General features: G+C 52.5%; 10 protein-coding genes across 10 annotated transcripts; 3 read left to right on the top strand and 7 right to left on the bottom strand.

Moving 5' to 3' along the window:
- Positions 1-1,428: 1,428 nt before the first annotated feature.
- Positions 1,429-1,700, bottom strand: MAM_03149 (uncharacterized protein; the record flags this gene model as incomplete). The annotated part of the gene is made up of 2 exons (XM_040821948.1): positions 1,429-1,466; positions 1,517-1,700. 2 exons carry the CDS (start codon positions 1,698-1,700, stop codon positions 1,429-1,431), a joined length of 222 nt encoding a protein of 73 aa, XP_040679753.1.
- Positions 1,701-2,117: 417 nt separating this feature from the next.
- MAM_03148 (uncharacterized protein) lies at positions 2,118-2,671 on the top strand (the record flags this gene model as incomplete). The annotated part of the gene is made up of 2 exons (XM_040821947.1): positions 2,118-2,137; positions 2,203-2,671. The coding sequence occupies 2 exons, from the start codon at positions 2,118-2,120 to the stop codon at positions 2,669-2,671; spliced, it is 489 nt and encodes a 162-aa protein (XP_040679752.1).
- Positions 2,672-5,885: 3,214 nt separating this feature from the next.
- MAM_03147 (RacA) lies at positions 5,886-6,400 on the top strand (the record flags this gene model as incomplete). The annotated part of the gene is made up of 2 exons (XM_040821946.1): positions 5,886-6,041; positions 6,104-6,400. 2 exons carry the CDS (start codon positions 5,886-5,888, stop codon positions 6,398-6,400), a joined length of 453 nt encoding a protein of 150 aa, XP_040679751.1.
- A 1,076-nt stretch (positions 6,401-7,476) lies between these two features.
- On the bottom strand, positions 7,477-9,105 carry MAM_03146 (RNA binding protein; the record flags this gene model as incomplete). The annotated part of the gene is made up of 2 exons (XM_040821945.1): positions 7,477-7,672; positions 7,739-9,105. 2 exons carry the CDS (start codon positions 9,103-9,105, stop codon positions 7,477-7,479), a joined length of 1,563 nt encoding a protein of 520 aa, XP_040679750.1.
- A 1,453-nt stretch (positions 9,106-10,558) lies between these two features.
- MAM_03145 (Protein kinase-like domain protein) lies at positions 10,559-11,656 on the bottom strand (the record flags this gene model as incomplete). Its single annotated transcript, XM_040821944.1, has 5 exons — positions 10,559-10,692; positions 10,788-10,940; positions 11,008-11,374; positions 11,426-11,517; positions 11,575-11,656. The coding sequence occupies 5 exons, from the start codon at positions 11,654-11,656 to the stop codon at positions 10,559-10,561; spliced, it is 828 nt and encodes a 275-aa protein (XP_040679749.1).
- Positions 11,657-12,232: 576 nt separating this feature from the next.
- Positions 12,233-13,213, bottom strand: MAM_03144 (DNA/RNA helicase, DEAD/DEAH box type; the record flags this gene model as incomplete). The annotated part of the gene is made up of 5 exons (XM_040821943.1): positions 12,233-12,414; positions 12,468-12,573; positions 12,637-12,682; positions 12,757-12,934; positions 12,988-13,213. The coding sequence occupies 5 exons, from the start codon at positions 13,211-13,213 to the stop codon at positions 12,233-12,235; spliced, it is 738 nt and encodes a 245-aa protein (XP_040679748.1).
- Positions 13,214-13,586: 373 nt separating this feature from the next.
- On the bottom strand, positions 13,587-14,470 carry MAM_03143 (SH3 domain containing protein; the record flags this gene model as incomplete). Its single annotated transcript, XM_040821942.1, has 2 exons — positions 13,587-14,348; positions 14,408-14,470. The coding sequence occupies 2 exons, from the start codon at positions 14,468-14,470 to the stop codon at positions 13,587-13,589; spliced, it is 825 nt and encodes a 274-aa protein (XP_040679747.1).
- A 743-nt stretch (positions 14,471-15,213) lies between these two features.
- MAM_03142 (uncharacterized protein) lies at positions 15,214-16,115 on the top strand (the record flags this gene model as incomplete). Its single annotated transcript, XM_040821941.1, has 3 exons — positions 15,214-15,235; positions 15,304-15,846; positions 15,946-16,115. 3 exons carry the CDS (start codon positions 15,214-15,216, stop codon positions 16,113-16,115), a joined length of 735 nt encoding a protein of 244 aa, XP_040679746.1.
- A 172-nt stretch (positions 16,116-16,287) lies between these two features.
- MAM_03141 (Aromatic-ring hydroxylase-like protein) lies at positions 16,288-18,424 on the bottom strand (the record flags this gene model as incomplete). The annotated part of the gene is made up of 3 exons (XM_040821940.1): positions 16,288-16,733; positions 17,042-17,727; positions 17,784-18,424. 3 exons carry the CDS (start codon positions 18,422-18,424, stop codon positions 16,288-16,290), a joined length of 1,773 nt encoding a protein of 590 aa, XP_040679745.1.
- A 515-nt stretch (positions 18,425-18,939) lies between these two features.
- On the bottom strand, positions 18,940-20,689 carry MAM_03140 (Major facilitator superfamily domain, general substrate transporter; the record flags this gene model as incomplete). Its single annotated transcript, XM_040821939.1, has 3 exons — positions 18,940-19,483; positions 19,579-19,812; positions 19,872-20,689. The coding sequence occupies 3 exons, from the start codon at positions 20,687-20,689 to the stop codon at positions 18,940-18,942; spliced, it is 1,596 nt and encodes a 531-aa protein (XP_040679744.1).
- Positions 20,690-21,018: the final 329 nt, after the last annotated feature.

Raw genomic sequence — 21,018 nt, 5'->3', positions numbered from 1 at the left:
CACGCGGGAGCTGGTTGCTGACAGAACAAAGAAACTTGGTCACCCTTGCTTCCATCTTGGAAGTTCGGAGCTCGGCGTCGGCGAACGTTAGGATGAAGCGCTCGAGTGGGTTCGCGGTCATGAGTGCGTCGGCGGCGCCGGAGATACAACATGGTCGTTTCTTTCCACGTTGACGCTCGCCATTTGCGTCAAATGGCCCCGGTGGTAAACCAAACAGGGCTGTGATGGCCTGATCAGCTTGCTGAAGGTTCCCACGGATGGTCGTTGAAATGTTGACCAAGGGCGGAAGCGTAGTACTGGGTTCACAGTCTATGAAAACACCTCGCCGTTTCACGCCTTCCGGTGACATGAAAATAACAATAATAAAAAAACAACACGTAGAATAGAAGAAAAGACACAGGCCTCCGTACCTACTCTGTAATGTCTACTATCCACACGCCCCAGCCACCTGGGGTAGACTGGACAAACACGTCAACATCGACTGTAACCGACGAGTTGATCCGAGAGCCACAAGGAGTCCTGAACTTGCTTCATGTGATGTCGCTCGTCAGAGGCCAGAATCCGCATCTGTGATACCCACCAATCTGCGGCACACCTGAGAACCCCCCCTCGCGCTTATCCCTCCATTGCGCTGAGCCACCACGGCTACGTCTATTCTTAGAGTTGACGTTCGTCTCATCTCCCCTCGGATCAAGTACGTAGTTGCCTGTTCCTGTAGGCGCTTGCTTGCCACTTTTGCGTGGCATCTCTAGACCCTCGGGAATTGGGATGACTGACACCCGAACCCGCCAACGACAACCGACTACGTATTCGTTCCTATTACGATTCAGAAAGAGTCGAGATGCATCCGTAGTACGTAGGCGGCGGACATGGCTCCGAAGTTGCCCGCCCCCCCCCTTGGGCTTGGTGCTCCATTCCTGGGTTGCCGGCCTTGTGCCATACGTTTAGATTAATGCAATGTTTTGTACCGACTTCGAAGCATCCATCACCAGCAAACGTACCAGCATGAGGGAGACTCGACCCACCAACAAGACATGGGCCAACGGCAGTTACAATTCATCAATTGACTGACAATGACCCAGGTTCTCCGCAACTCGCAGTCTGCAGTATTATTCCCGTCCTCGGCTCCCGCGCGTCGTGGCTCCAGATTGTGACCAGTCTATCCGCACCTTGAATACGACCGGGATGCTTCGTAATCCGTCCTGGTACTATGCATGTGTCAAATCCTTTCCAACAGTAGGATCACTACCGAGATTGCACAATACCCACCAGTTGACGGCCACTCACATGTAACCATTTCTCTGCACGTCTCCAGTGTCGTTGCATGCACAATCCAAGACTCCCTTCATCCTACATTTCGTAGCCATGCCATCGCAGAGGACTACAGCCCTGTTGAAAGCCTTGTTGGCATACTCCGTACCCAGAGTCCTATTCCATCATGCGCGCCCTGGCCATCTGCAGGTGGTCTGATCAACCAAATCATGCCAATACGTAGTACTATGTGCAGAGCACGTACTCGGGCCCTCATGTTGGCCTGACCTGACCAGGTCCTCCTTGGCTGGACCGGGAACGTGGAAAATTACGCCCTTGGTTGCCTCAAGCCTCGTGTCACCGTGTGAACTCGCCAGGTCGCAGGTGCCAGGCGGCGGGGCAATGTTGGTAAGGCCAACATGGTCAGCCTGGTTCGAGTCTTGTGCCATAGTACTAATCAGGCGTGCCCCTGTCCTGTCCAGCTTCATTTTTCCATCCCTGGCCGATCAAGCGGTTCTGTACTCCGTACTCCATGTGCGCAGGCGGTGCCTTTTCCCCCTGTGCAGCACGAGATCCAGATTCCAATTTTACCCCGTTGTTGCTTTTTAATTGCAGCAGCCGATGGTTGCCCGTGTAGATAATGTGTCGACAGTGCCCATAGCATGTATCCGCGGAGCCTCTCTCTTCGTCTTGGGCCGCCTTTTTCTGCTCGAAACATCTCGTTCCTTCAACTGACGAGGCACCATCTTCTTGTCGGCTGCGAAGAAATGGCTGATCTTTGCTGTCTTTTGCCGTGTCTGCATAATTTGACCTACGACAAGCCTCGACTTTATGTCGGGCTATATGTCCGCGGCAGCTCGGCAAAAATGTCTCGCAGAGAAGACTCGTATGCGAATCACAAGAACTCTGAAGGCTAGCATAGCTAGGTGCCTGCTAACCAGATTCTCATAGTTATCATTGGGCCCTTTTGTCTGGGCCGAACAACCATCTCAAATCAGATCTGCAGCTTACCATGTACCATGTCAAGGACAAACTGGTAATAAAGGGTGAGCCAAAGGCCGCCAGCTCAGTATGGGAATACTCGGTCGAGTCGGACCGGTCTTCATTGCTATTAGCTCATATAGTGGTGGGAAAGATCCGTGACATACATCGACTTGAAGATATTTTGCGATCTGTTCCTGTGCGTAGCAGCAAAGAAGGCTGGAACTCCATTTCCTGGGTTCAAGAGGCTTTTCGTCTCGTCTCTGTTGCGCCGGGTGTTCTCGGTTCTCATATAGAGGACTGGGAAGAAATTCGACGAACAGCCATGTCTTATGTCGACGAGAAAAAGGCTAAACATCGGTTCGACGGCTTAGGTAGATTCGACCTTTCCAAGCCAGCCACGTGGGACATGCTCCAGGGCAAAGAGGTGGCTGTCTAAGATGAAGCAGTCGTTCAAGCAGAGGTGGTTGTCTTTTGTTTAGGCAGACGACGGGCAGGCCTTTACTACTGTGTTGGAGGCCAAGTTATCGTTCGTCTTAGCTACCGGGTATATCGTCATTTTTATGTCACAGAGTTCGAAGAGAGACGGGATACCAGATGGAGGAAATCAAGGTGTCGGCGACCTATGCTTTCCAGAGGTCTTGTTTTCAAATAAGAGATAAATTGTCTGGGTTGGAGGTTATAAGACAATTGGGGACAAGTAGTCATGCTAAATCGATTACTTCTTTTCACAACTACGACACGAGGAAGCTCACCTGCCTGAACGAAGAAGACGATGAACCGGCGACACGCAGGTTGACACGGCGGACGACTGCATTTTTGCGTGTACAAGTAGTCATCTACCATTACCGTTCGTGACGGCTCGAGGTATTGACTTGTTGGTGGTGTCTAGCCACCCCCTCTGTTGGTGTCAACGGGTTGGATGGTAGTCGGCAATAGCCGAGCTTCGCTAGCCATGTCACATCCCTCCATCACCTTCGGGGCCGGTCCGTGTGTGGCGTGTGGAGATGGATGGATGCCTCCATTCATGTTAACTGGTGGCCACGGCCGCTGGGAAAAACAAAAACAAGAGAATTTGACCATGCAGAATAGGGACGAAGCCTAGATGGAAAATAAAGAAGGCAGAAAAATCGGCAGAGACATTGCAGGTGGCATCGTTTGGGCGAATGGTGAAACTATTTACGCCGCGCTGTGGGGGTCGTCGGCTTTCTGTTCGTGCTTTTTATCATTGCACCGACATCTTGGTTGTCCGATATGTTGAGATGTTGGAACCGATGCTCGACCGAACTCGCGCGAAGCTTTTTTAAGGCGCTGGACCGTGATCTCATCTGAGACATCATGGGCGCGGACAAAATGGGAAAATGTGTAAGGGGATGCGTCGCTGTTACTTCGGAGCACGCAGTCTTTGGGAGCTTGTTTTATTTTCGCTTTGTTCCTGGCAGGATGTGTGGCTGTCGTAATTGCAGCGTGCCTCGTTACACCTTCATGTCAAACAACTCGCTTCTCAATGGCGCGTCTTCGAGTGGCTGAGGCGACACAATCAAAACTCCCCTAGAGCCCTTCAGGGACAGCTTCATGGTCCGTTAAGCATGGATTCCTAGCAGCAGAGCGTGATGGAAACCACCTACAGCAGCAAGTTGGCGGGAGTAGATGCTCAAGGTGGTGTTTAGAGCTTGGCTGAGGATGGTAAAGACATTTTCCACAGCGGGGTTAGCCGAGATGGTCTTGGTTGATGAACTGGTGACTCTCGTGATCTTTGTCTTGGTTGGTTGGCTGGCATGCGTCGCGCTTTGCTTCAGATCGAGAGACACAGTGTCGATTGTCGTTTCAGGCAGCGCCAAGAGCTTAAGCGGTCGTGGCTTCCCAATTTGACCACCATGCGCACCTATGAAGTGAAGAACCTTGCTTGAGGTTCCAAATGCGGCGTACGTCCAAGTACCTGTAGGCACGGAGGATGCAGCCCCAGAGGGGCTCAGACTCTACTCCGTACGGAGCTCAGAGTGTGTGGCAATGGGCAGCAAGGCAATGCACGATGCAATGATGAGATGCAGATACTCCGTATGCCGACAGGCAAATGAAGGACGCGACACGTAAACCGCAGCCTCGTTTGGTGGTTGGCCATTTCGGGCTTTTTATTTAAGTTTGGGTGACATGTGGACGTGGACGTCGAAGACGACGTGAACGGCCGGCGGTTCGCTGCCAGCTTTTGTTGACTTGTCACATGCCTTTACCGGTGCCGGGGCCAGTTCGATCCGGGTACATGACGGCCACGTAACGGCACGCATTATGACGCGCTGCTCTTGGGTTACTGCTGTGCGTGCCAGGTACCCGCACCTAGGTACACAGTACTTGCGTCCGAGCCTCGGATACTTGGGGGGGAACTTGGCTTCCTGTACTCCGTACCGCCACCTCATCAAATCCAAGAAGACACTCCTCCGTACGGAGTACTCCCTACCAGACTCCGTACGAAGAAACCGATAGCGCTGTCACTGATGAGGAATCGACCCTAATCACCTCACCTGGAGTCGAGTGCTCCCATTACCCAGGAGCCCGGTCACCTCGCCCATCTCCACCGCGAGAGCAGCCACGTCGGCGCTAGTGCACCAAATCGACAGCCCTCGAGACATCATCCACACAGGATCGGGCGTCTCGAGGAGAAAGCCGGGCCAAATCTGTTACGCCATACGTTACCCTGGCCTGCCTGCTTTGCTTGTCTGGGATCTGGGAGGCTCCATCAAGAACACCAGAAGCCTCTAGCCAAAGGGAGCGTCTGGTCTGGGCTGGCCCGGTCCGTTCACTCAATCACCACCGCCTGCTAGTCGTCTTGCCCGCTTCGTCCCCTCGTGCAGCGTCGTGCTCCTGACAGAGGCCCGAAGCCACGCCTGAAGCCTGAAGCCTGAAGCCTGTGGCCTGTGGCCTGTGAAGCCTGAACCGTGACCTCGTCTTCCGATTGCCCCTGGACCGCGATTGTCGACTGTCAACCGTCGACTTTCGACTCTCGACTCTCGACTCTCGATTCTCCATTCTTTGTTTTACTTGCAAGCTCTCCTTGCCTATTGTTTGGCTCGGCCTGCTCAGCCGCCCGCATCTTCCTCGCCATCTGAAGCACGAGCGCTCGACCCTTCTCTTCTTTCCTCCGCCGCCACCGACCACACACCATCCACACCAACCACCTCCCCCCGACTCCTCAGACTTCCCCTTCCACAACCTCGCATCGGGACAAAGCTGCCCAGTACCGAACGTCATCCTCGGCATCAAAACAGAATGGCCCAGCCCAACGTTCAATCCCTGAAGGTTTGCTTGCCTGCTCCAGCTCAAGCGGCGTTCATGCATGATTCATTTTGATCCCAAGCTGACCGCTAATCCCTCTCAAATAGTGCGTCGTGACCGGTGACGGTGCTGTTGGCAAGGTTCGCATCCCGAAACCGACACTTGTCCCTGCCCAACCCTGTTCCCACAACCGTCAAGGGACTCGCAGAGGCTGATGACCCTTTGCAGACATGTCTTCTCATCTCATACACGACAAATGCCTTTCCCGGGGAGTACATTCCCACAGTGTGAGCCGGTCCCGGAAGTCGCTTCCCACAGCTGCGAATCAGCGCAAGAGACATGGGCTGACGCACACCAGCTTTGACAATTATACGACGAGTTTAATGGTCGACGGCAAGCCCATCAGCTTGGGACTGTGGGATACGGCTGGCCAGGAAGACTACGATCGATTGCGCCCCTTGTCATATCCCCAAACCGACGTGTTCCTCCTTTGTTTTTCTTTGATAAATCCTGCGTCATTTGATAACATTCGGTCCAAGGTACGCTCAACTTGTTCACATTGCTTGCGAGTATCGTATGCTGACCGCTGGCCAATCTATAGTGGTACCCCGAGATTGATCACCATGCCCCTAATATTCCCATCATCCTTGTTGGTACCAAACTCGATTTGAAAGAAGAGTACGACAGAAGAGATGATGCCGAAAAGAATGGGGACAAACATGCATTCGACAATGCCTCAAAAGAAGTAAGAGAACTCAAGGAGAAGAAGAGACAGCGACCCATAGAGTTTCGGGAAGGCTTGGCTTGTGCGCGGGAAATCGGGGCGTACAAATACCTTGTGTGCTCTGCTCTGACCCAAAGCAACCTGAAAGGCGTATTCGACGAAGCTATTCGGTAAGTGGGTGTTACTGCCCAAGCTATGGCCCGCTCGAGATGCAATTCTAATTCGCTCTGATGCTAGCGCTGTTTTGAATCCACGACCGCCACCCAAGGCCAAGAGGTCCAAATGTACCGTTTTGTAAACATCCGAATAGACCAGTTACAGCACGCAGATAGAGGGTTCTTTTTCCAATCACAGATACACTTTAATATCTTTATTTGGCTGTGAGCAGTGGCAAAAAGACGAACAAGCACCCAGGCATCGGACTCCAAAGATGATGCTTGACCCCGACCGAAGCTTCTCTTTCCCTCGCTCCAACACGAATGTACAAACGAAGCACCTCTAGCGGACGCAACAGCACACACGATATAAAGAATGATGTCTCCCATTTGCAGCGCAAATAGAACAATAGGGGCGGACGAAAGTGCGGACGAAACCTGAGAGAACAAGCAGCCGAATGCGACCAAGCTTTCCGCTGGTGCCCTTGTCACCGCCCAATATTGTCCTTTTTCGCTGGCTGGTGCAAGTGCGAGGGGCAGATCAGAACCGCGATATCATCCGTCGTCCAGTAGACGACCTGTACATGTCTAGTGGCTCGCCGACTTGACCACCGGGAGGCACAGATGTTCTCTTCGCCAGCCTAGTATGCTCGTCGAAAAAAACAAACAAGTGCTCGGGGCGTCTAGTTTTTGGTACATGGGGGTGTTTTTTGGTCGCATGTAATTTTTTCTAAATTATTAAATTTTTTTTTGCCCCTTTGGTCTGTATTTGTCTCTCTTAAGTGTCAAGGATATCCCACCTTTTTGGTGTTGTTTTCTTTTCTGTCCTTGTAGATAGCACCAAGGCATGGTTCGACGTGTATCGTAATCGTACTGTGAGTGAATCTGTCAAGGCTTTGTATGTCTGCTTAAAGTCCATCCCCTCTCCCGAGCGCATATAACACGACGAACCTCATCTACGTCGCACGGGCTATCTACCTCAAGCCGTTGTAGCATGGCACCACGGGACCAACATTTGTTCCCACAACCCTTCCAGTTGGAAATGTCCAAGAAAACATAAAGGCCACGATCGGTTCCTGCAACGCAGGCCATCAATCATCCCGCCAGTCTCGGATTCCTGGCCAAACGACTGGGGTGAATGCCTCCCCCGTGTCCCTCGTCCCTCGCGCCGCCACCCTCCTCCTTAGCAGCCCTCTCCTTCTCGATCCGCTTGCCCCTATTCTCATCCAGCTTCTTGTTCTTGTCGCGAATCTTGTCCCTCCGGAAGGCCGTCTTGCCCCCGCCGCCGGCCCTACAGAAGAAAGTCAGCATCTGCGCGCGCGCGCGCCCCCGCCCCCAAACAAGACCCAAAACTCACGTCAACTCGACATTGATCCTGCGCCCCTCAAACTCGGAGTGGTGAAACCTGTCCAGGCACGTCCTCATGGCCCCCGCGTCGGCAAACTCGACAAACGCGATGCCGCGGCACGGTCTGTCGTCGTCCTTGTTCTTCAGGCACCGCACGGAGACGGGCTTCAGCGCCGCAAAGTGCGCCTCGATGCTGGACGCCGTCGCCGTGAACGGCAGGTTGCCCACGAAGACGATGAAGCGGGACGGTCTGGCGTCCTGCGCGCCGCTGCCCTGCGCCGCCGCCGTCTCCTCGGGCTTCTCCCCGTCGTGCTGGTCTTGCTTCGGGGGCTCGCTGCCGTCTTGCTTGTCCTTCTTGTCCTTCTTGTCCTTCTTCTCCTTCTTGTCCTTCTTGTCCTTCTTCTCCTTCTCGTCCTTCTTGTCCTTCTTGTCCTTCTTGTCTTTCTTGTCTTTCTTGTCTTTCTTGTCTTTCTTGTCTTTCTTGTCTTTCTTGTCTTTCTTGTCTTTCTTGTCTTTCTTGTCTTTCTTGTCTTTCTTGTCTTTCTTGTCTTTCTTGTCTTTCTTGTCTTTCTTGTCTTTCTTGTCTTTCTTGTCTTTCTTGTCTTTCTTGTCTTTCTTGTCTTTCTTGTCTTTCTTGTCTTTCTTGTCTTTCTTGTCTTTCTTGTCTTTCTTGTCTTTCTTGTCTTTCTTGTCTTTCTTGTCTTTCTTGTCTTTCTTGTCTTTCTTGTCTTTCTTGTCTTTCTTGTCTTTCTTGTCTTTCTTGTCTTTCTTGTCTTTCTTGTCTTTCTTGTCTTTCTTGTCTTTCTTGTCTTTCTTGTCTTTCTTGTCTTTCTTGTCTTTCTTGTCTTTCTTGTCTTTCTTGTCTTTCTTGTCTTTCTTGTCTTTCTTGTCTTTCTTGTCTTTCTTGTCTTTCTTGTCTTTCTTGTCTTTCTTGTCTTTCTTGTCTTTCTTGTCTTTCTTGTCTTTCTTGTCTTTCTTGTCTTTCTTGTCTTTCTTGTCTTTATTGTCTTTCTTGTCTTTCTTGTCTTTCTTCTCGTCCTTCTTCTCGTCGCCTACGTCCGGAGCTTGCCGTGCTTTCGTGTCGGCCTCTGCGGCATGCCCATTCTCCTCTTCCTTGTCCTCCTCGGGCAGATCCTGCAAATCCTTTCGCTTGTTCTTTTTCTCCTTTCTGGTCTCCTTGTTATATTTACTTTTGTCCTTTTTGTTCTTCTTCTCCTTCGTCTCCTTGGCCTCCTTGGCCTTCTTGGCCTTCTTCCGCTTCACCTCTGTGGGCTCGTCGTCGCCTCTCTTGCGCTTCTTCTTTTCGACTGGGGCGTCATCGACGGCAAGAAAATCTTCAGCCGCCGTAGTGGCTTCCTGAGCTCGTTTGCTTTTCATTGCCGCCCGAACGCAACCAATTCCTAGGTTTTTGGGCTCGCGCGAGTGTTGCGAGTTGCCGAATTGCAAGACTCTGGCGAGGCAGAAGCTTACCAGAAATTTTTAGTGGAGCCGACCCTTCAAGTTGTTCAACCTAATGGACATGTGGTTCGACCCACAAACGCAGCCCACCGTCAATGTCAGCTCCTTGGAAAAAGACTTGTTACAGATTATTGTACCGTAAGGGCTTGTGCCAATGTCTAAATATACACTGAAAACGCAGACATACAAAAATCCCTAAGCTTGCCTTGCGATCCATCACCATTGTCGCAAAGGCGCCTATCCCATATTAATTTCTGATATGCCTTACAAGATGCAAATGGCAAAACCAGCTGCAAAAAACACGGTGCCTATCACTACACATATGCTAGGCTTGGTCGTCATTGATCCTCCGACAAACATGGCTGGCATTGGCGTCTCAAAGCCTACACTTCCAGACCTGCTGAACTCATTACTTGGTCCAAATTTGTCATGACTAGATTGAGAGCCCTGCTCCGAGGTGGTTGAATTGGGCCTCCCATCGACTGGGCTGTTCAAGGCCAAGACCGAAGCCATAGTGAGCGAAGTAGCCTGAGCCTGACTTATCGTCTTGATTGTGGTTTCCCACCCCTCTCCCAAAATGGAGGATATAAGAGTAACCTCAACTGGGTTGGAAATGTCCGGGATTGTTGTTTCGTCAAGGTCTGTGTTCTTGGCGTGGGATGGAGCAGCATGTGCTATTCGTGTCGGCCCTGCCCTTCTGGTATCATGCGCAGCTGGGCTTCCTGTATGCCGTCCCGATCCGAAATCAGAACTTTTATCGAGTGAAGATGTCGGATGTGAGGTTCCTGATGATCGAGGTTGGTCAACATCGTTTCCTTGAGTTGGAATGCCGTACACAGGAGGTGGGGTGCCATATCCATATTCTTCCAATGGCGAAATATATGCTGGTGGTAAAGAAGGACGAGGTGAAAAGGTGTAAGGGGCCGGTGAAGCGTCAAAGCCTCCATCAAAACTGGAAGATGTAGTGAATGCGGACCTGGAAGTGCTAGACATTGTATTGCTGGTAGAAGCCGTCTCAAATTGTCCACGACATGTCCTAGCTCTTGTGGACGATGAGCACATACTAGAGGTAGAAGGCGAGCTTGTGCCTTGACTGCTAGCTGTGCAAGTCGTAGATGCGATGCTTTCTTCACTTATAGTAGCAGTCGATGTGAAAGTTGGACTTGAGTATTGAGTGGATCGTGCTAAATCTGACAAACAAGGTGTATCCGAGCCTGAGAGCTTGCTCGTGCTCCATTTACCAGAGTCCAATGTCCAGGATCCATACGTCGTTGTTTGGGGCCTCGTCGGCGTAGTAGAGCGGCCTAATCCGTCAGAGCAGTCCGTCGTTGGCGTATTTGCGATATCTGACGACCAATTAATAGACCCAGCGTCAGTCTGAAGGGGTGACGAAGTGCACCCAGCTGTTGAATGGTGCGAGTTCTGTGCCGACAAAGTCGCCCGCGGGGGAGCTCGGCTGTCTTCGAATTTTGAAGCAGTAGACGTACATGGAGCTGACGAGTAGGTCTGGCTCATTGTAGACACACCTTGTCTCGAGGCACTGGATCCAGTGAACGGGGGGGCGTTACCGAGGGGGGACTCATTGGAATTGCAAGGCGTACTATGTGTCTGCGTAGTTGATGTTGCAGAAGTCTTCAGCTGGGCGCTGTTGGAAGATTCGCAGTCCGTTGTAGCGTGAGTTTCAAGGTCTCTGGATCCATCCACGAGAAAAGCCTTACATGCAGACGTTGCAGCCGGTGCACTAGACAAAACGGCTGTCCTCGATGTGTTAACTGGCAAGGTGATTCTCACTTCTCATCGAGGACGTGTGGGAGCACTCACTAGCCATGAATCCGTTCACGGAAAACACTTCCTCATCACTAGCCATCGCCGTTGAAGCGATAGATGCCTGAGGGGACACCAGAGACACTGTGACGACGCCGTCTTGGCCAGCATTGCAGGTCAAAGCAACCGCAAAATTGCGTGCCAAGCTGAACTCTCTGTTGAAATCCGTGAACTTGTCGCCAGGAAATGTCTTGTCAAACACTTCAGGCTGCTGGCTTCGCTTGTGCTCAGGAGGCAGGTCAACCTCGATAGGATGCAGGGGGATGATATTGACGCCGGTATCGCAGCAAGCGGAAACTGAGTATGCCAAGGCTCGACCGTAGTTTTCAGGGCTGCAAAGATTGATCAGGCACTGGAAGTGCGCCTTTTCAACCCGTCAGCAGCATGCGGGCATGGATCGGTGAAGCAAACGTACACGTTGAAGTTTGGGAGTGGCGCAGGTGCTCTTCATGCCATCCCTGAGTAGTCCATGCTCAGCAAGGGACTTCTGACAGTCTGTGACGCAGGCTGATGGGCACAATTAGCATCACGGATTCTGCCGAGCAGGCAAAAATAGTTACCTACCTGGTCTTGATCGCTCTGCTGCCCGTTGACAGCGCGCCAAGGCTGAAAACAGCAAAAGTGTACCGATCAATGTGATCCTCATGTTGGTGATGCCGTGCTCTAAGAAGTGAAGGGCTGCCAAATGGCTAGTCGTAATTAACGATAGTCACCAAAAAATGGGTAGAGCGAAAGAGGTTTACAAGAAAGTCCAAAAATGAGTGGCAGTGCGCCGAAGCGTGATAATGTGGAGGGATAGTTGAAATGAGCGACGAGGGTTGAAATTGAAGAAGAAGAAACATCGGAGGACAAAGCAGAAGAAAACAAGTACCCAGTGAATGAGGATTTGCAAGCGTGTAGTCAGAGGGAAGGAGCCGTTCTTGCGCTCCATGGCCCTCGGTTGCCGAAGGAGAAGGTGAATTCGGATCAATTGATGGGACAGTCAGTCTACCAGACACTTGACTCGCACGGCCTCGTGAGCTTCCTTCCATATTCCAAAGTCGAGTTCGCTTAAGCGCTGCCACAGGATGCCGGTGAAAAGCAACTGCAGGCCGTTCGGCGACATTGAGTCTTTCCAACATTTGCACACATGTACAATCAACGGGGCCAGGGAAAGAAATGCACTTCTATATTTCTGTCCCTCGAATGAAACGATACCAACGCCGCAAAAACAGAAGGGTATCTAGTAGAAGAGCAACGCCAAGGGCTTCTTGTCGGCTCCGTAACGCTCCTTGAATTCCGGACGAGTCAAAAGCCGGGCAAGGGGCATCATGGTATCCTTGACGTCCATGATGCCTCTCTTCTTCTTGTCGATGTGCGAGGCGTCCACGACCAGTCTTTGCAGATGATCCAATGACAAGGCGCCTGTGTCAGCGTTAATAGGATATATTTGCGGCCCAGACGGCATCGGGTCATACCATTGTCGATCAACTCCATCAGACGGGCGGGCGTACCGACGCCAATTCCGGTCCTTTTTTCTTTGAGAAACTTGATCTGCTCGTCTACTTTGATGTGCTTGGCGAACTGCAAAGTAGTTAGCTTTGATGGCACATATATCTAAATTCAACCAGGCCTGTTTGAGCTGACCAGCTTCGCCACGGCGTTACTCTTGCTCGAGAACTTTCGCACAGCCCTGTGACACCGTTAGCATGTTGGGTATGAGTAAAGGAGCGTGCAGTTGTATGCACCGCATGGGGGCAATCAAACCTGACAATATCGGCCGCCCTCAAGCCAGCACCAGCAACGATGAGCGTGCGTGGCGAGCCCTTCTTCTTCGGGGCTTTCATGAGGCTTTCCTCGCCCTCTGAAAATTTTCCGAGGAAATTCGGTAGATTGTCGAGCGTTCTGTCTTCCTGCCATGAGGTTGTATCTTGTATTGAGTTGGCTGTGGTGCTGATCAGCTCTCCGAGTTCCTCTCACGGAGTCATGCAGACATACCGGATACGGTCAGGTCTGAGAGCTCAACAGAGCTGAGGTCGCTTCCGAATCGCCCAAGCTTTTGTGCCAGGTAATCTGCAATCAGCTGATTGTCCATACGATTGAACAGTGTGTTGAGGCCAAGCTCCATATCAAGAGCCTCATCGTCGTGTAAAAATTTGGTCTTTCTTCTCTTCTTCTTGGCTTCGGGCGCAGCCTCCGCGGCGCGCTTATTCGAGCTTGACATGATTATTCGGCAGCTCAGATCAATACCATCCCACTAACAGATAGCCGCAGGCAAGATACAGGATTGGGTTGGTCGTTTCATTGAAGGAACGCTCACGTGTTGAAAGACGAGACAGAATTTTTGAAGGGTCGGTCTAGATTAGTGGGGCGCTTATGGGGCGACCAGGCTTGCCTTTCTAGGTGCCTGGCTGCCTCTTTTCCAGTATTCATTCAACACGCTCGACATTGACTCAGGAAACAGAACCCTCCGATTTGACTGTAGAATCTCTAGCTTTACCGAACAATTTACTAACATTGCTTGAACGCCAAACGCCGTTACCCATGGGATCAAACCAGACCTTCTGGTTCCTCCTCCATCTCCACGCAAGCATTGATTAAAAGATGCTATTGACAATATTGCCACCGATAGTAGCGCCCGCGCCAAAGATGGCAGCATTGCCGAGCTTCTTGCCAAACTTCTTGCCATACTCTCCAACCTTACTGTCTCCTTGTTGCTGTTGTCCATTGGCAGGCTGCCCGCCTTCGGCGACAGCCATAGGCGGCACGCTGGAGCTATACGGGTTCTGCTGCTGTGGTGGGCCCTGTCCAGCAGGGGGATATCCATACTGGGGCTGAGGGTAGGGAACGTAAGCAGACTTTTTCTCCTCGTGCTCGACAAGGACGTAGTTCCTGGGGAAGATGCCCTCCTGGCTGGTTCGGGTGTTTTGGCCCATCCACCAGTCCTGATTCATGTACTGATACACAACAATCTGGTCGTCCTTCTCAAAAGACACGTCGCGATTATCGGAAGCGACATAACGATACAAAGCCCGTGCGTGGGCAAGAATGGGCTTGGCGGAGCGGCTGGGCAAGCTTGGCGCGGGAGTCTGGTCATATGATGGCGGTCCTGGCGAAGGTGTCGTGGTTTCGGGATTGCTGTTGTTCATGCCCAGGTTTTGCAGCTGCTGCGTGGGAGGCGCAGGAGAAGCAGTGCTACCCGCGGCGGGAGCGGGACTCTCTCGAGCAGCAGTCGTCGAGGCGTTGCCGCTGGTTGTGCGGAGAGGCCCGGAGAGGGATGATTCTGGCGGCAGAGCCGCGTGGATTCGGTCGAAGACCCCCTCATCAATGACGCCTTTTTCAAGGAGATTCTCGAGTTCCTGCAAAGGGCTTATCAGCGCAAGGGCAAAATAAATGAGACGTATGGAGGGAGTCGTACAGTCTTGATATTGCGGAGAGACCGGTTGGTCTCCATGATGAGCTGGCGGTCGGCGGATACCATTTTGAAGTCTGGCGCGGAGTCGGTTCGCCCAAGGTCGAGACGGGGTAAGGGGCGGTTAGCAGCGATCGAAGACGGAAGGATGGGCAATGAAGAAGTTTTAGGTGATCGAGAGGGGCAAGAAGGTTTATGAAGCGACCAGGTCTTGCGCTTCTCGTTTCAAGTTTCGGAATGGCAGAGCCAGCATGCCTGCTTGGTGCGGGGCGCAATGGCAAGCCATCGAGGCTGTGTTTTCTCCGTACATCCATCATCTAACGTATGAGGGGGGTAAGAAAGGTGCCTAAAGCATACTAAGTGCTAGTTAAGTACCCTACCTACGTACTGGGCAGTGAAGTTATACTTTATGTACTCGAGTTTGAAGCACCAAAGTGAAGTTAATAATCAAGTTTACCAAGATTGGTACCTACCTGGATACGTACTAACTATTACCTATACGTCGGAGTTGTGTACGTCGTGCACAGCAACACGTGATTGCACTTGCCTGCGTCGTCCATGGAAAATCGTCGACATCCGGCCTTCCATTCACACCAACTTGCAAGGTCCGAGGAATCAATCAGAACATGTCATTGCTATTGCTCCGTCAGCTCTGTCTGGATACAGCCACCAGAATAACGCGCCATGCCTCTTCGACGGTACCACAGCACGCGCATAGAAGAACATGGAAGCTGCCTTGAAATCTGGATAGCGTTAAGTCTTGGGTAGCGTAAAGTCTTGGCGCACCAGATTACGACTGTCGGCTGGCTAACATGCAGGCGAATGACGCAGAGAGTAGGTATAAAAAGTGCGTATTTACCAGCTGGTTCATTGTCGTGAAACCTTTCCTAACACCAGGCAAGGAGGGCCAGGCTTCAACGATGACAGACAAATGTTTCCTATCCGCTTGTTCCTACGATGGATATTCGGCTACGGCGATAAAAACGAAGAATGCCCGTCAACTTGTAGAGTTGCGCCGTGGCCGAGCGTACAGCCCACAACGTCATTTTGCAAGCCAGAGTATTCCTTGAAGCGCATACGATTCATGAGCATCGACATCGACGAGCTAGTGAAGAAAAATGGCGTCGTGCAGAGCTTCCACATTGGTGTGTCGACTTTGGACATGCAGACGTTGCAACAGATGGTGTCTTGTGGCCGAAATTCCACTGACGTCGAGGGACAAGTGGAACAACTCATCAAATCACATCACTGGATCGTTGAAGACGCCGAATATTATCTTCGCGGAAGGGGCAATGTCTTCTTCTTCAACAAGCCCACTCGCATGGCCGCAGCGCCTCCTGACCGCGCTGGAATCTCTCGGCACGTCACCGCCGTGAACCGTCTGCCGCTTGATGGAAGATCCAGAAAACTGGCGTTCGGCTTGTGCAATTGTCGGCGTTGCTACAGTATGCATGCGAGCAGGTACATCGCAAACCAGAGTCTTTGTATAAAAAAAACTGTAAGCGAGAAATTCAGGAGGCAATATTTATTCCTTATTTTACCAGGCCGCAATTTGGCAGTTTGGAACAACGGTCAAGTGGTCAGCGATCCAGGCGACGTGGTCATCCAGCCTCACGCAGCTCGTATCAAAGCCACTGATGTGAAGAAAGTCGCCGGCACCATGAGGGTGCTTAAGAACTTGCAAGTAAAGATCCATGATCTCAAAGCTTCCTGACACAGTCACCATGCCAAAAGAGCGGTGGCGAACCGTTGCTTACACAAGTCGCGTAGTTTTCCACACAATGTCGGACATGACTGGGTTGGCATCGTGCTAGTCGTTGGGGAAATCTGTCACATGAGTCAAAGTCAGCGATCCGAGTATGAATCCGATTTCCCAAAGTGATTGCCTAGATCTCATCGAGGCACAGACTCCTGACGTGAATCCGGCCGTGGTAGTGCCAGCGCCGACGACGTACGGCCGTGGCAGCACAGCGATCCTCTTCTCTACCACGAACAAGCAGACCTGGAGCGCCCCAGCTCTCCCGACTGAAGTCACGTAATACTATGCTATGGATCTTGAGGACCACGAGTTTTCCGACAAGTGGGCGGCAAGGCACCACGGACCCGCGGCTCAAGGAGTTTCCATGAGTAGTAGTCCAGCTTGGTGCCACGCCTCCTGAGGGCCCAAGGCCAGCAGTGTAGCCGGTCAAAGGGACAGAGGTACGAGAGATGACATGTCCACCACCAAGGAAATTGGAGTGAGGGAAAAGTTGGGTGCGTGGGTAGTCATAAAGTTCCTGAGATGCGCAAATCAGAGTGGAGTGGGCACGACTGCTGCCTGGAGAAGCTCGACCTGAACAGACATTATGTATTTAACTGCCATCATTCATCTTCGTGGATAGCGAGATACTTGTTGGATTCGCCAGCTGCACAAGTTTTGTTCTCATGCTCGCTGATGGGTAGACGAGAGCAAAACTAGCTTAACCGCTGGGCGTTTAGAACCTTGTCGACTTCAGCAGCCATATTATATTCCACTAGCTGTTTCAACGGCTTCGTCAGAATGTTTGGGAACCACCCTGCCTGGGGTCAGTATCTCGAAAGAATGCCATCGTGCAAAGCGGACAATGTGAGACGAAGGTACAATCCAGACGGCCTGCTTACCTATCGCCCACATCCAGGCATACATGATGTACTCTTCAATAACCGTCTTATCGCGCTTGCAGTCCTGCCAATTTTGAGCGTGGTCAAGGATCCCCTTCACACGAGGTTGGCGGAGATGCAAGTATTGTTTCGCCGCCGTCTTGATGATGTACTTGTGGTCAATAGAATCGCCCGCGTTCGACTCATAAGCCTCGCCCAAGTGGTGGCTGAGAAAGAGAGCAAAACACTCCACATCCTCCAGGGCCTGCGAGGCGCCTTGGCCAGAGGTAGACGGCAGCGCGTGAGCAGCATCCCCTACCAAGACGACGCCGTCTCGCTCCCACGTCGGCAGCGGAGGCACGACCCATGTGGGGTACATACATGTCACCTTTGAAGTCTCGAGGACTTTGCGTATCACGGGATCGTCCCAGTCCCTGTGGCGTAGGCGAAGCTGTTCAAGTATATCCTCCTTGCGCACCGACTTTGGGTCGGGGCACTTGTCGACGGAATACGTCGACCACCAACCGACGCTCTCCCCTGGCGGAGAAACGTGGTGGGCAGAGTCGCGATGAGGCGCATCCGGTGCGCTCTCTGCGATGAAGTAGCCAAAGAACCCGTTGCCACCCATGACAAAGTTCATCGACCCAATCTCGACGTGATCCTTGACGAGCGAGAAAGGGACGAAGCCACCAACGCCGCAAAGACCCCTGTGATGGTGTCAGATTTTGATTCCCGACTCGGTGATAGATGAAGGATTTATTACTCGTAGTGCGGCGGGAAGGGGTCCGTCGTGTCGCCGTCACCGTCACCCGCAAAAATTGCCTTCTTGGCTAAACCCTTGAGCCCGTCGGCGCCAATGACCAGATCGGCTTCCGCAGACGGACTTCCGTCGACGAAACTGACCACGTTCAGACCATCGGATCTGGCGACCACCTCGGAGACTCTCTTTGTGACAATGACGTCGTCGGGGATCCTCCTGCGAAGTTGTCGCCACAGCGCATGGCGACTGCACGCAACAGTGTTCATGGTATCCTGCCCCTGTCCGTCCAAAGCTGGCTTACCGGCCGGCTGCATGCGTGCCAGAACTTTTCCGCTTTTGCTCTTCATGTTCATCGTCGCGCAGCTATATCCGTCTCGGACGATGTCACGCAGCAGGTCCTCGTCCAGCCGCTGCAGGACGCCGAGTCCATTGGCCGCAACGCCCAGGCCACCGCCTACAATGAGGGTGGATGAATGTGTTGGGCCATAGCCGCGGTCGTCGGAGGTAGTGTCGACGTTTGTGTCGTACGCCTCGTAGATTGTGATTTTGTGCGCTTCTCCCGATGGTGGTTTGGGAAGATGCTTCCGAAGTTGGAGGTAGACGGCGCAGCCCGAGATTCCCGCTCCGACAATAATGATCTTCATGGTTGGCACGTTGGTGATGACAATTGCTCCAGATGCAGATTTTTCTTTCGACCAAAGACATGCGACAGCCGCGACAGCCTGTCCTATTTAATCCTTTTTTGGTTGAGCCATGGACGACGTTTCGCAACGGCAAATAGCAGTCTGATGAACTTGAACAACTTCCCGAGGGCGCCTAAAAAGAGGCGCCAGGTGGCTGACAGCCGTGAAACCGACCCGACCAGACGTAAACACGCGCCGCAGGTAGGGTAGTACTAGAGACCAGGATGAAGGCGGCATACTTCCGTACCACAAGATAAGTCCCTTTTTGGTGTGACAAATGCCGCCTCGGACTTCTTGGGATCGCCGAGCTGACTGATTCAAACTCTACGCGGATTTGCCACAAGACACAACCGAACGTGCCCAGCGGGACACGATGGCTGGTTCCGGGCCAAAAGGACGGGCATTTATTATCGCTGAGTATATCATTGTTTTCCCTTCGTCTTCTCCGCCCCTGTAAAGGCGCCCAGGTTAACTAGTTAGTCTCGTTTAAGTCCGATCTTCCCAGTCTTTCGTAGGCCAACTGCCCCCCATAAAGTGCAAGCCATCATGAGCCCAAACATGGTCCAGAAGCTTGCCCTGAGCCCCTCCATCACAGCCATGGGCATGCTCTTGTTGCCGTGGTCCCATGTCACGGCCGTCGAGACAATCTGCATGACGCCCAAGACGAGAGCCTGGCCGAACTGAGACGCGGTATTGAACACGGCACCCGCCAGTGCCTGCGTGTCGTCAGGAAAGTTGTCCGAGATGATGATGAGACCTACTGTGAAGAGTACGTCGGGGCTCACAGGCGCCAGCAGCTGGGCTATAAAGGCATTCGTCCAATACGGGGACTGGACTTTGATCGTCGCCATGAGCAGATGCGATATTGAACAGATGATGGACGACCCTGTCACAATCCACGGGGCCGGAGCCCGGTCGACGAATAGACCGGTCGTGAAGTTGAGAATCACTCCAACGGCCAGACTTGGGATGATTCTGAGGCCGGTCTCAAGGGCAGAGAGGCGCTGAACCTCTTGGAAGCTGAGAATGGTTGTTAGTTCTTTTAACCAGGAAAGTAAGGGAGAAAAGATGACAAAACTCGCAACAAACGCCTGGTCTAGGGACCCTCGACTCACAACAAACTGGCAAACAACTCCATGGATGTTGATACACCAAACGACAGAGCCACAGTGCCACAAATGCTGGCAAATGCAGTATTCTTCCACAGATAGTTGGGGATCAGTGCCGGTCTGCCCAGCCGGACCTGGCGATGGACCCAGCCAATAAACAGCGGCAACAGAATCCCAATCAGGCAAATAAACACGATGCTTTCGGGGTTTCGGATCTTGGCAAGATCGACACTAATAGTCCTTCAAGACTGTAAGCTTGGCGGAACGCCGTGAGCACGAGGGCGGCGCGGTGAACTCACGCAAACAGGTAGGAGAGCAGCGCCATAAAAGTCGAGGCCAGCACGGCGCCAACCCAATCTACTCTCTGCTTGAAATTATGCACGGTGCCTCGAACTGTCCTTTCGTAATGAGACTTTGGCAACGCCCAGGTGGCAACAGCAGAGAGGACAAGAGTCAGAGCGCCGTAGATGTACCAAGCTGCTCTCCAACCCAGGAGGTCCTGAAGGACACCCCCGAGGACTAGACCAAGCGAGAAACCCAGCGGCTGGCTAAGACCAAGGCAGGAGAAGGCGAAATTTCGTGGCCTCCCACGGGGCAGGGTTGTAGTGACAATGGCGACAGACGACGCAAGATGCATGGCGTAGCCAACGCCCTGCAGGGCTCGCATCACAACAAGCTGCGTGCCTGTTTTGCAGGCACCCCCGGCGAGTACAAAGACTCCCGTCACGATGCCGCCGGCAAGATTGACCGTCCGTGGGCCAATCGAGTCGGCCACAGAGCCAGCGAGCAGAATAGCCGAGGCATTGGCCAAGTTTGAGACCGAGGTTGGCCAAAGAGCCAGCGACGGATCCAGCTCGATGTCGGCCGTGATGGTAGGCAAGCCGACGACGACGAGGCCATTGACAGCATTGGAAGCAAAATTGACGCCGGAAAGTTGTGTAATAACGGCCACCTTTCGGAACAGGGACACTCGGAGGCCACCGGCAACCGACTCAGCGGACTGGTCGGCGCTGCTGGTTTCTAGTAATTGCCGTGGAGTAGTATCACCGGGGTTGAGTCCGACTCCCACAGATGGCTCCAAGGCCAGTTTTGTTTGCGTTCGAGTACATGTTGTCATGATGATCGTCGTATATCAATGGCGTTTGGTTTTCCAACCGGCTTTGATCGGTCGAAACAGACTGTAGTTTAACCGCCGTTGGCCCCAAACTCCATTGGAGTAAATAAGCCTGGAGGATTCAGTCAAAAACCCAACAGAGCGACAAACGACCCACTCCAAAGGCGTGGTTTCTCTCGAGGAGGGCCATGTTTCTTGTGGACTGCTGCTGCGAGTTTCTCCCAATTTGTCTTGTCACCTAGGTTCTAACGACAACTTAGTTATCAGATTAGCCACTTGCTGACGTCTGGCGAATTCTAGGCCCCGTGTCGTCGGGAGCGTTCCCTCGGGTT

Source organism: Metarhizium album (genome assembly GCF_000804445.1).
Source record: "Metarhizium album ARSEF 1941 chromosome Unknown scaffold_6, whole genome shotgun sequence".
Taxonomy (NCBI): Eukaryota; Fungi; Ascomycota; class Sordariomycetes; order Hypocreales; family Clavicipitaceae; genus Metarhizium; species Metarhizium album.
The sequence above is the reverse complement of the archived record's forward strand: the minus strand, read 5'-3'. Positions and strand labels throughout refer to the sequence as shown.